The sequence below is a fragment of the Dendroctonus ponderosae genome, unplaced genomic scaffold (assembly GCF_020466585.1).
Source record: "Dendroctonus ponderosae isolate FM_Combo_2020 unplaced genomic scaffold, Dpon_F_20191213v2 Dpon_F_20191213_7, whole genome shotgun sequence".
Lineage (NCBI taxonomy): Eukaryota > Metazoa > Arthropoda > Insecta > Coleoptera > Curculionidae > Dendroctonus > Dendroctonus ponderosae.
Window position 1 is genome coordinate 2247058 of NW_026018916.1, and position 12768 is coordinate 2259825.

Consider the following 12768-nt stretch of genomic DNA (forward strand, 5'->3'; position numbering starts at 1 on the left):
GACTTTAAAGCCGCGACACATTTTTTACATTAAAAAATGATCGACTACTTACGCTTACTTAAAAAATCCAGATACGGCATGTCACTGCTTAAACACGCACGCAGAGTCCGACGCTTCTTAAGATTAGGCCCGCTCTTATCTGATGGCCCTCTTAAGAGGTTCCGATCATATTTTCATTTTCGGACCTCAAACACTCATTAGAGATTACGGGTTTAGCTACCGCATCAGCCCAAGAATTCCCGCATTCTCCGCACTAAACCAAGCGTTAATTTGATTATCCAAAGTGCGGTTGCTGTGGGACTCAAGTGTAGAAACACTAGAGTTTACGCGGAAAACTCCCAAAAACTGATTCCCACGGTGAAGAGTTCAAGCAAGGCTGCGGCCTACGCCTGTCGTCGCTTATCGAGCAACTCAGATACTTTTGCGGTTTAGAATTTCCTGCTGATGCCGCCACTAAAGTGAATAGGAACCGTTGATAACAGATAGATCGGAACCATGTTGCTGATGTTACAAGAAGGGCTTAAGGGCACCACCCATCGCACAGCAGACACGCCAGCCCCGAGGTTCTGTTTATGTGGGAGAAAATCGGCGCTGCGGCCTATCGCGGGAACCCCCCGAAGGCACCACGAGAACCCGCCTAACTGCCGAGCCCCCGAGCAAATCGGGACCGAACCGATGATGGTACCCAGAAAGCGGACGCTCGAGAAATGGTTCGAGCTTGACTGGAATTCCTGCGGGATTTTTCGCTTCAATCGAACCCAAAATGCAGTGAATAGTGACCAAACCGACTGGGCAATTAGTGCAAATGTGCAGAACAATGGGGCTTTAGCTGCAGCAGCACGAGTTCTGATCTACCGATGTAAAGGCGCATTAAGTTTTCATCAAAAATCCCCAGTTTTCATTAACATAATTTCCACCAAGAACGATACAGGGTGATTGCTGTCATTCAAATGGGGGAAAACTGAGAAAAATGATCGGTGCCATGCCCAAATGGTCCACATTCACGAGGTCGGAAAAATTTGGATATTGGGAAACTTGAATGAAACTTTCACCACATTCGGGTTCAAATGTCTTTTATAGAGTGCGCAAGTTGCAACGTGCTACTTGGCCTGGATCGGGGGTTGGGAGATTTTATAGCAGAAAGTGCTTGCTTGGGAACATTCATTTGCAGCTCATCTTTCACCAAGTCGGCAAAAATCCGAAAATTAGGCGATTTTAATTAAACTTTTCACACTTTGGCACTGAGGTGTTTTCTGTGAAGTCTGAAAGTTTCTAATCGTTACCTGCCCTTGATGGGAAGTTGGCAATTTTTTAAGCAGCGGGTGCAGTTGAGCGGAAACCTTAAGTTTCAGCTCAACATTTACCACGTCGCTAAAAATTCAGGATATGGAGAGATTTCAATCGAATTTTACCCACGTTTGGATTCGAGTCTCCTCGACCAAAGCTGAAAGTTTCAATGTGGAGCTTGCTTTAGATCGGAAGTTTCAATTTTTTTTAAGCATACAGTGCAATTGATTGCAAATGTTCATTTCTTCACTTCAAAGCAGCATTTCCAAAGTCGATAAAAATTAGAATATCGGCGGATTTGAATATAATTTTCAGCACTTTTGAATCCTATTGTGTTCCACCGAGTGGGTGAATTTCAAGTCGCTACCAGCTCTGAATTGGAAGTTACGAATTTTTGTTGAATTGAGTTGTTGTTCGAACAATTGTTTACAGGACTTAGAAAAATCAGAATTTTATACGATTTGAGCGAAATTTTAAGAATTTGTACGCCCAAGCGTCTTCTATAGGGCGAGCAAACTTCAAGCCGCTATCTTCTCCGAATTTAACGTTATGAATTTTTAAAAAATAGTTTGCACTCCGGTAAAATTGTTCAATTTTCACCGATCGTTTACAGGGTTGGAAAAATCGAGATTTTAAATGATTTGTGTAAAATGTTGAGGATTTTTAGCATCAAGTGTCTTCTACAGAGTGGGTGAATTTCAAGTCGCTACCAGCTTTGAATTGGAAGGTACGAATTTTTAAAGAAAAGTGTGCGTTTGGATGGAATTTTTATTTTTGAACAATTGTTTACAGGACTCAGAAAAATCAGAATTTTATACGATTTGAGCGAAATTTTAAGAATTTGTAGACTCAAGCGTCTTCTATAGGGCGAGCAAACTTCAAGCCGCTATCTTCTCCGAATTTAACGTTACGAATTTTTTTAAAATAGTTTGCACTCCGGTAAAATTGTTCAATTTTCACCGATCGTTTACAGGGTTGGAAAAATCGAGATTTTAAATGATTTGTGTAAAATTTTGAGGATTTTTAGCATCAAGTGTCTTCTACAGAGTGGGTGAATTTCAAGTCGCTACCAGCTCTGAATTGAAAGTTACGAATTTTTAAAGAAAAGTGTGCGTTTGGGTGAAATTTTTATTTTTGAACAATCATTTACAGGACTCAGAAAAATCAGAATTTTATACGATTTGAGCGAAATTTTAAGAATTTGTAGACTCAAGTGTCTTCTACGGGGCGAGAAAACTTCAAGTCGCGATGTTCTCCGAATTTAGCGTTACGAATTTTTTTAAAATAATTTGCACTCCGGTAAAATTGTTCAATTTTGACCGATCGTTTGCAGGGTTGGAAAAATCGAGATTTTAAATGATTTGTGTAAAATTTTGATGATTTCTAGCATCAAGTGTCTTCTACAGAGTGAGTGAATTTCAAGTCGCTACCAGCTCTGAATGGGAAGTTACGAATTTTTTAAGAAAAGTGTGCGTTTGGATAGAATTTTTATTTTTGAACAATTATTTACAGGACTCAGAAAAATCAGAATTTTATACGATTTGAGCGACATTTTAAGAATTTGTAGACTCAAGCGTCTTCTACGGGGCGAGAAAACTTCAAGTCGCGATCTTCTCCGAATTTAACGTTACGATTTTTTAAAAATAATTTGCACTTCGGTAAAATTGTTCAATTTTGACCGATCGTTTATAGGGTTGGGAAAATCGAGATTTTAAATGATTTGTGTAAAATTTTGAGGATTTTTAGCATCAAGTGTCTTCTAGAGAGTGGGTCAATTTCAAGTCGCTACCAGTTCTGAATTGGAAGTTACGAATTTTTAAAGAAAAGTATGCGTTTGGATGGAATTTTTATTTTTGAACAATTGTTTACAGGAGTCAGAAAAATCAGAATTTTATACGATTTGAGCGACATTTTAAGAATTTGTAGACTCAAGTGTCTTCTACGGGGCGAGAAAACTTCAAGTCGTGATCCTCTACGAATTTAGCGTTACGATTTTTTTAAAATAATTTGCACTTCGGTTAAATTGTTCAATTTTGGCCGATCGTTTACAGGGTTGGAAAAATCGAGATTTTAAATCATTTGTGTAAAATTTTGAGGATTTTTAGCATCAAGTGTCTTCTACAGAGTGGGTGAATTTCAAGTCGCTACCAGTTCTGAATTGGAAGTTACGAATTTTTAAAGAAAAGTGTGCGTTTGGATGGAATTTTTATTTTTGAACAATTATTTACAGGACTTAGAAAAATCAGAATTTTATACGATTTGAGCGAAATTTTAAGAATTTGTAGACTCAAGTGTCTTCTACGGGGCGAGAAAACTTCAAGTCGCGATCTTCTCCGAATTTAACGTTACGATTTTTTTAAAAATAATTTGCACTCCGGTTAAATTGTTCAATTTTGACCGATCGTTTTCAGGGTTGAAAAAATCGAGATTTTAAATGATTTGTGTAAAATTTTGAGGATTTTTAGCACCAAGTGTCTTCTACAGAGTGGGTCAATTTCAAGTCGCTACCAGTTCTGAATTGGAAGTTACGAATTTTTAAAGACAAGTGTGCGTTTAGATGGAATTTTTATTTTTGAACAATTGTTTACAGGACTCCGAAAAATCAGAATTTTATACGATTTGAGCAAAATTTTAAGAATTTGTAGACTCAAGTGTCTTCTACGGGGCAAGCGAACTTCAAGTTGCTACTTTCTCTCAAATTAAAGTTGCGATTCAAACGATTTTTGAATAGTACAATCACTTGAACGCCGAAAAGAGAAAGATTTCACTTTCCAACTGGAGCCACCGTCTAACAGTAACGAAGAGACAATCCGAATTGCAGCCAATAATTGATCATTAACATTTCAAAGCGATAAATCTGAAAAGTACAGTTAAGCTCGTTGTAAAATGTATTTATTGAGATGAAGCTGAGGTTGTTGGATCGAATTTTTCCTCCCACGTAATCTGGGTTGTTGCAAGCACTTTACGGTGCGCTTTTTTACGTAATGCAGTTACAAGATCATGTAACTCACGCATTATGATCGAAAACATTCTCCTGCCTTTGACGAGGCATTGAAATCCACTTTAATTATATCCGTTAAGGATTTGCATCTTTAAGTTTTTCAATTAGTAATCGACCAGTTGGTTTGGTTAAAAATGGCAAAGATTTTTGCAAATATTCGAATACATTTCCTCACAAAGACAAATTAATGCAATTTTAATGTTAGTGAACAAAACGTGATACTTTCTCTTGTCAGAAGATGGTTTTAATTTCGAATTAATTCTTCATTCTACCGAGAGTTCGAGCTCCCATTACGTCTGGGAATCGACTACTGAATTAAACTCAATTATATAATAATTTCTGCTATTGCTGCGAACATCTATCAAGCAGCGATTAGGCAGTGATTTGCTGAAAAGGAGGTCTTCAACGGTACTGAAAGATTAGCATTGCTTTCAGCATGTGGTGCAGATGGCCGAAGCCCACCTAATAGTAAAATATAAATAAATTGTTTCCTTTTCGTCTTTGCGTCAATTTTTTCTGACCTTTTTCCTGTTGAATCGAACTGCACGCGATACGGAGCCGATCGGGTTTTATTTCCTAATGATATTCTAAATAGCAATAATAACGAATCATTTCGTAATCGAATGGAAATAACTATTGCATCGTGTTTTTCAGATAATTGGCTCAAAAGCCTTGAATCTAAGGGCCCTTTTGCAACCTTTACCAAATGCTGCAAACGTGCCCAACTATTTCAAAGATTTGTGCGTGTTTAATTGAAAAAATTGTACTATTTTTACTATTGATTATACTCACTGATGCGAACGAATCGCACAAACCCGATCGTTCCATTCAGGAACGCAGCTGGCATCGGGTCTCTCACTCGCACCCATAGCAGCCTGAGCGGATGTAGGATCAAAGGCGCGTGGCTACGTTCCAAATTGACACCTTCACAGCTTAAATTAGCGCGGTGTTGAGTGAGGCCAGATACAAAAATTGGCAAAATATGAAAAAACCCTATTTTACTGCTTTAACTGTAGACATTTTGTGTAATTTCTGGTGTTTTTCTAGGTTTCCGCGGCCCAAATTGCGAGGAAAACATCGACGACTGTCCAGGACATCAGTGCCAAAATGGCGCCACCTGTATAGATGGAGTTGACAGTTACACGTGTCAGTGTCCATCCACTTACACTGGACGATATTGCGAGCAGGTAATTATTTTTCTTATTATTTCTGCAAAATGGTATCAATTAAGTGTTAGAAACAAGTACAGGGAGTCCCAAATTTAAATTGCAGGACGTTGACGAGTGCGCAAATCGGCCCTCCCCTTGCCAAAACGGAGCCACTTGCACCAATAGCATTGGAGGATTTTCCTGCATTTGTGTGAATGGTTGGACAGGATTGGACTGCAGTGTGAACATCGACGATTGTGCAGGGGCGGCTTGCTTCAATGGGGCCACCTGCATAGATCGAGTGGGCAGCTTTTACTGCCGATGTACTCCGGGGAAAACTGGTAAGTTTCGGATTTTTTTTGAAGAAAAATTCACCAGAATTTGTTACGAAACGTATGCAAGACATTTTTTTTTCAACGACCAACGCCCAAAAACGCAACAATTTCAAGCTTTCAATACATTTTTTTATTGTGCTTCATTCGGAAAGATGTGGCATAATCGTATAGAGTTTGTTGTGCTAATAGAAGCGTATTTCGTGGCTTGGTTGGTTCACGAGGCGTTTTCACCGTTAATCTGGTACTGAAAAGCGTATAATTTTGGCGTGCCTGTAACCTGCCTCCTATGCATGCCCATCTTATAATTATTGAGGTGATTGCAATTAAAAAATCGTTAACTTACAAACAACAGGCATTGAGCTTGATTGTGGCTCACAAGCAATGGGGAATGATTTTTTCCAGGTTTTCTATGTGGGTCTTTCAAGTCTTTCTTTTTCAAGCCCGGTAAACTCTCCTAATGAGTGGGAGGAAATTTAGGGACACCCTGTGTATTTTCATTAGATGGACAACAATCGATTGAACTGAAAATGAATTTTTGTGTAAATCAGACCCGAAACTCTTTGTGGGCACCTTGTAAAAGTTAGCGCGAAAACGAGAGTTTTTGCGCAAATTTGGACGCCCGAAGAAAAATTGTAACTTCTAATCCACAGCAAGAAAAGACTTGCATTTTCTGCAAACTATAGGCGACAGTTCACTATAAAAGTCTTTAAAAACAATATTAAAATTACCCTAGACGCTGATTTTTGCGCGGTTGTTAAAAGTTGGCCCGAAAATGAAGGTTTTCGGGCAACTGCAGAGCCTTCGACGAAAAATTGTAAGTTCTAATTTGGAGCGAGTTGGAGCTTGAAATTTTCACAAACACTAAAAGTCACTTCACTCTAAAAGCCTGCAAAATTTTGGTCCAATTACACAAAACGCTGATTTTTGCGCGGTTTGTGAATGTTAGTCAGAAAATGAAAGTTCTCAGGCAATTGCAGGCTCTTTAACAAAAAATTGTAACTTCTAATCTAGAGCAAGTTGCGACTTGAAATTTCTGCAAACCAAAGAAGAGACTTCACTCTAAAAGCCTTAAAAATTGAATTAAAATTACACTAGAAGCTAATGTTTGCTCGCGTCGCGAATGTTGGTCCAAAAATGAGCGTTTTCTCGCAACTGCAGGCTCTCCAAAAAAAAATTATAACTTCTAATCTGGGGCGAGTCCGAGCTTGAAATTTTCACAGACACTAAAAGACACTTCACTGTAAAAGCCTGCAAAATTTTGGTTCAATTACACAAAACGCTGATTTTTGCGCGCTTAGTAAATGTTGGTCCGAAAATGAACGCTTCATGCAACTGCACACTCGCCAATAAAAAAATGTAACTTGAAATCTAGAGCAAGTTGCAACTTGAAATTTCAAAAAAACTGTAGAAAATACTTCACTCTAGAGCAAGTTCGATTTTTTGAACAAATCATCTGATGGTAAAATCTGCACATGAAACAAACAGATTTTAACCAATTAAACTGACCAAACCAGCAATTTAATTGAATTCGTTTAACCTGCAATGTTAAGAGGAGGAATTTTCATTTTAGCACTTGCGGAATTTTGCCATAAAATTACCACGAAACCCGGAGGTTGAAATTCGCCAATTAAATGGTCAAGACAAATCGAGGTAAAAAGTAGTCCATTATAATTTCGGCTGAAAACGTTTAATTGCTGCCGATAATGCATTCATGAAGTAGCCCGAAGAACTGTAATTGCTTACTTTGCATAACCTGTACCTTAAACTGTACCATAAGAACGAAAATAAGACAACCACTGCAGGTAGGGGTTTATTCAAATTACCCCTGCGTGGTATGCGGTTTTATGCATCTGATTATCAATCAGTTTATCTCCCAAATAATTCCCTGTTTTTCCCAAAAAAAATCAGCACCTTTAAGCATTAAAAGCAGACAAATCCTGCAAACATTCCAATGTGAGATTTGAATTTTTACAATCAGCCGTCCAATCGTCAAAAACGATTAAGTCGTAATGAAGAAAAGTTGATTGGCGACAGTATGAAAAAAGATATAAAAGCAAATTGGTTGCGAAAAATCCCTCTTCTTCCCAGATTTAATCAGCGTTTTTCACGTTACAGCGTTGAATGTGATAAAAATTGACCATAAAGCTTTTTACATGCAAACTGTAATTACTTTAATAAACGCGAACTGTAAAGAAGCATAGAGTGGCAGGAAAAAAACGATTTCCGTTAGAAGGTTTATAAAACAAAATCATTATCTTTCGGTGTCGAAAAAACTAAATGGGCTAACAAACAATTTCTCTTCCGAGATGTTGAGCATTGGAAAGGATTAACCGGTGAATAGCCGATGCTTACCGGACCTTAAACCAGATTGTAGATTCACAATACGCAAATTAGGTTTTTAATCGAACTGGTAAACGATTTTCTGATTTTGATCAATGATGGCTATTATCGGCTATTTTTACTGTTAGAACGTCGTCATTTTTGTGCAAAGCAGACAATCGATGCTCGGCATCAATTGATTTTTCTAGCAGATTTTTTGCTGGGTTAAACAGTAAACGTTTTTTGCTGCAGCTGCTTGTTCTGGTAATTTTGTGAAAAACTTCGGAATCTTTTTTGGGAAAAAACACACTTTTCCTGCTACAACTAGTACCGGCAATCCAATCCAATAGCCGCAGGTTAACGGCACTCTTTCAAACGTTTTCCTTGCAAGTTCAAAGAACCGAACTTGTTCAATATTAGAAGTGTTTTTTTGAACAGTGTACATTTACGCGAAAACTTTTGTTTTGGTTTGAGGTTTAGTCGAATAAAGGGTTTTCTATAGTTTGTAGAAATTTCACGTCCCAACTTGCTGTAGATTTGAAGTTTCGATTTTTTGTTGAAGGGTCTGCAGTTGCGCGAATTCGTTCATTTTGGGACAACATTCACGAAGCGCGTAAAAATCAGTTTCTCGTGGAATTTTAATGAAGTTTTAAAGGCTTTTAGAGTGAACTGTCTTTTAAGGTTTGTGGAAATTTCAACCTCCAACTCGCTCCAGATTAGAAGTTTCAATTTTCTGTTAAAGAGCCTGCAATTGCCTGAGAACTTTCATTTTCTGACACAACATTCACAAACCGCGCAAAAATCAGTGTCTTGCGTAATTTAACCGAAATTTTACAGGCTTTTAGAGTGAAGTCTCTTCTTTGGTTTGCAGAAATTTCAATTCGCAACTTGCTCTAGATTAGAAGTTACAATTTTTTGTTGAAGAGCCTGCAATTGCCTGAGAACGTTCATTTTCTGACTAACATTCACAAACCGCGCAAAAATCAGCGTCTTGCGTAATTTAAATGAAATTTTGCAGGCTTTTAGAGTCAAGTGTCTTTTAGTGTTTGTGAAAATTTCAAGCTCGAACTCGCTCCAGATTAGAAGTTACAATTTTTTTTTTGGAGAGCCTGCTGTTGCGAGGAAACGCTCATTTTTGGAGCAACATTCACGACGCGAGCAAACATTAGCTTCCATTGTAATTTTAATTAAATTTTTAAGGCTTTTAGAGTGAAGTCTCTTCTTTGGTTTGCAGACATTTCAAGTCTCAACTTGCTCTAGATTAGAAGTTACAATTTTTTGTTGAAGAGCCTGCAGTTGCCTGAGAACGTTCATTTTCTGACTAACATTCACAAACCGTGCAAAAATCAGCGTCTTGCGTAATTTAACTGAAATTTCGCAGGCTTTTAGAGTGAAGTGTCTTTTAGTGTTTGTGAAAATTGCAAGCTCGAACTCGCTCCAGATTAGAAGTTACAATTTTTTTTTGGAGAGCCTGCTGTTGCGAGGAAACGCTCATGTTTGGACCAACATTCGCGACGCGAGCAAACATCAGCTTCTAGTGTAATTTTAATGAAATTTTTAAGGCGTTTAGAGTGAAGTTTCTTCTTTAGTTTGCAGAAATTTCAAGTCGCAACTTGCGCTAGATTAGAAGTTACAATTTTTTGTTTAAGAGCCTGCAGTTGCCTGAGAACGTTCATTTTCTGACTAACATTCACAAACCGCGCAAAAATCAGCGTCTTGCGTAATTTAACTGAAATTTCGCAGGCTTTTAGAGTGAAGTGTATTTTAGTGTTTGTGAAAATTTCAAGCTCGAACTCGCTCCAGATTAGAAGTTACAATTTTTTTTGGAGAGCCTGCAGTTGCGAGGAAACGCTCATTTTTGGACCAACATTCACGACGCGAGCAAACATTAGCTTCTAGTGTAAGTTTAATTCAATCTTTAAGGCTTTTAGAGTGAAGTCTCTTCTTTGGTTTGCAGAAATTTCAAGTCGCAACTTGCGCTAGATTAGAAGTTACAATTTTTTGTTGAAGAGCCTGCAATTGCCTGAGAACGTTTATTTTCTGACTAACATTCACAAACCGCGCAAAAATCAGCGTCTTGCGTAATTTAACTGAAATTTTGCAGGCTTTTAGGGTGAAGTGTCTTTTAGGGTTTGTGAAAATTTGAAGCTCGAACTCGCTCCAGATTAGAAGTTACAATTTTTTTTTGGAGAGCCTACAGTTGCAAGAAAACCCTCATTTTTGGACCAACATTCGCGACGCGAGCAAACATTAGCTTCTAGTGTAATTTTAATGAAATTTTTAAGGCTCTTAGAGTGGAGTCTCTTTTATACTTTGCAGAAATTTCAAGTCGCATCTTGCTCTAGATTAGAAGTTCAAAATTTTTGATGAAGGGTCTGCAGTTGCGGAAAAATCTTCATTTTCGGATCAACATTTTCGAACGGCGCAAAAATCAGCTTCTAGTGTAATTTAAATGAAATTTTGCAGGTTTTTAGAGTGAAGTGTCTTCTATAGTTGTGTGGAAATTACAAGTTTTCACTTGCTCTAGTTTAGACGTGATGATTTTTTTCGAGCTACTGAATTTACGTGAAATCTCTCGTTGTCAGACCGAATTTGGACGCACGCAAAAACAGTTTGGGGTCTGATTCAACTAAAAGTTCAAAGGCTTTTAGAGTGAACAGTGTCTGTCCTTTGTAAAACAGGAACGTTTGAAACTTTCAGAGTTTTTTGGGGAAAAAACACACATTTCCTGCTACAACTGGTGCCGCCAAGTGAGTCCAATAGCCGCAGGTTAACGGCATCTCTTCCAAACGTTTTCCTCGCAAGTTCAAAGAATCGAACGGGTCAAACTAGCACCACACCTCTCAATACAATGGCCCAAGAACACACATAAATATCGCATAGATTCTCAATTGCAAAACGACTCGGGCGACACTTCAATACGCTTATTTTATCTGCAAACGTGTTGCCCTCAAAGCTGCTTCGATTTGTACAGTTTCGTACTCTTCGAACACGCTGTCTAACGTATGGATGTCTAAATGTACTTGTTCTTCTGCTTTGTGTAGGAATTGGACTAGACATTTTCGATGGAGGAATTTTGCTGTGAAATTTGCCAAAGTTGCTTAGAGCTGGCAGACTATCATTAACGCCTTTTTCAAGCTGGGTTTGGTTTGAAGAGGCGGATGTTTGATTGGACGCTTTGTTTAGGACAAATTAAATAAAATTGTGTTTTTTCCAGGTCTTCTTTGCCATCTAGATGACGCGTGCACCAGCAATCCATGCCACGCCGATGCGATTTGCGATACGAGCCCGATAAACGGATCGTACACTTGTAGCTGCGCTTCTGGATATAAAGGAATCGACTGTTCCGAGGACATTGACGAATGCGAGCAGGGTAAGAGCCAGTTTCCAACTCTTTTTCCAGCTCATTTTCCAGCTTGAGCGGCTGCTGAGCGCCGATCTTCGATCAATCAGCCGTCTTAATGCGCCGCCCCACATGGACCCTCCAATTAATCAACGGCACTTAATTTATTTATCGCTTTAGTCAGAGCAGATTGTAATGCTACCGAACCAGCCAAAATAATATCTCAATGAGGCCATTAGCGATGCTAATCCGGCATCCGGATTTCGAGAAATTTTTGGAAATTAATTGATCAGTACCTACACGTGGGTTTTAAGCCGCTTAAGCTCGAAGGCTGGATGGAATATTGAGTAGAATTTGACCCAAAAAATCTCGCTGGTTTCAAGCCGTCGCAACAAAATGATGTTCTTCGGTCGCTAGACGATCAGCACTCAAGCTGAGGCTATTATTAGCGCGACACCGACACTTGAGCGCAATTAGCGGGTCCATCTTTGACCACTCTTCAGATGGGCGCTTGAGGGCGGGCCCCGATGCGACCTCAAATTCAATAGGAAATGCAAATGTTTGGCGCCTGAGGTGGGTGGTTTTTTCCCGAAACGTTCGTGATGGCATCGCCCATAAATCACTTGGGAAAGTCTCCAAGAGTCATGCGAACGGTTCAGTTTGGGCGAGGAAAATGTCTCTGTTCACTTTGACCTCGTTTGCTCTGGCTAATTGACAACCAATTGCCAATCGGCAATGCGACCCGGTTAACCTTAAGGTTAATTATCGCGACTACCGGACCCGGTTAACAACTTAATTAATCGCTTTATTTCGTTCCCTCGGTTTTGTTGCTGTTGTTGAAATAATTCATCAGTTGGTATACCAGCCGCTTCTTCAGCTTCCGCTTAATGCAAGAGAAGACGGTGAGGGATCGTCTCCATCTCCACCTTCTCCAACCATCTTTCTTGCTCGCTTCTTTGGCTTTAATGGACCGGGAGGTTGAAGGCTTAGATTACAGAGACTCTTCTATACTTAGTGGAAGTATCAAGTCGACACTTGCTCTAGACTGGAAGTTATAATTTTTTTGAAGGGCCCACAGATGAAAAAAATGTCCATTTTCGATGCCACGTTCACTTTCGAAGCACCCAAAAATCACCCTCTGATGTGATTTAAATCAAAACTTGAGCGTTTTTAGAGCAAAGTGTCTTCTATAGGTTGTAAAAATTTCAACTAGTGGCTTGCCTTAGATTACGAGTTTCGCTTTTTTATTGGAGGGTCGACAGTGGGAAAAAATGCCAATTTTTGTCCCCACTTTTAGAAAGCACGCAAAAAACACCTTCTGGTGTGATTTCAAAT

General features: G+C 38.9%; 1 protein-coding gene across 1 annotated transcript in view; it reads left to right on the plus strand.

Moving 5' to 3' along the window:
• LOC109539202 (neurogenic locus Notch protein) overlaps nucleotides 1-12768 on the plus strand; it is an 83936-nt gene that overhangs the window by 47426 nt on the left and 23742 nt on the right. Inside the window, exons 6-8 of the mRNA XM_048668537.1 lie at nucleotides 5336-5475; nucleotides 5561-5777; nucleotides 11308-11463. Of these exons, the coding sequence (XP_048524494.1) occupies nucleotides 5336-5475; nucleotides 5561-5777; nucleotides 11308-11463 (513 nt within the window). The remainder of the gene's footprint in view (nucleotides 1-5335; nucleotides 5476-5560; nucleotides 5778-11307; nucleotides 11464-12768) is intronic.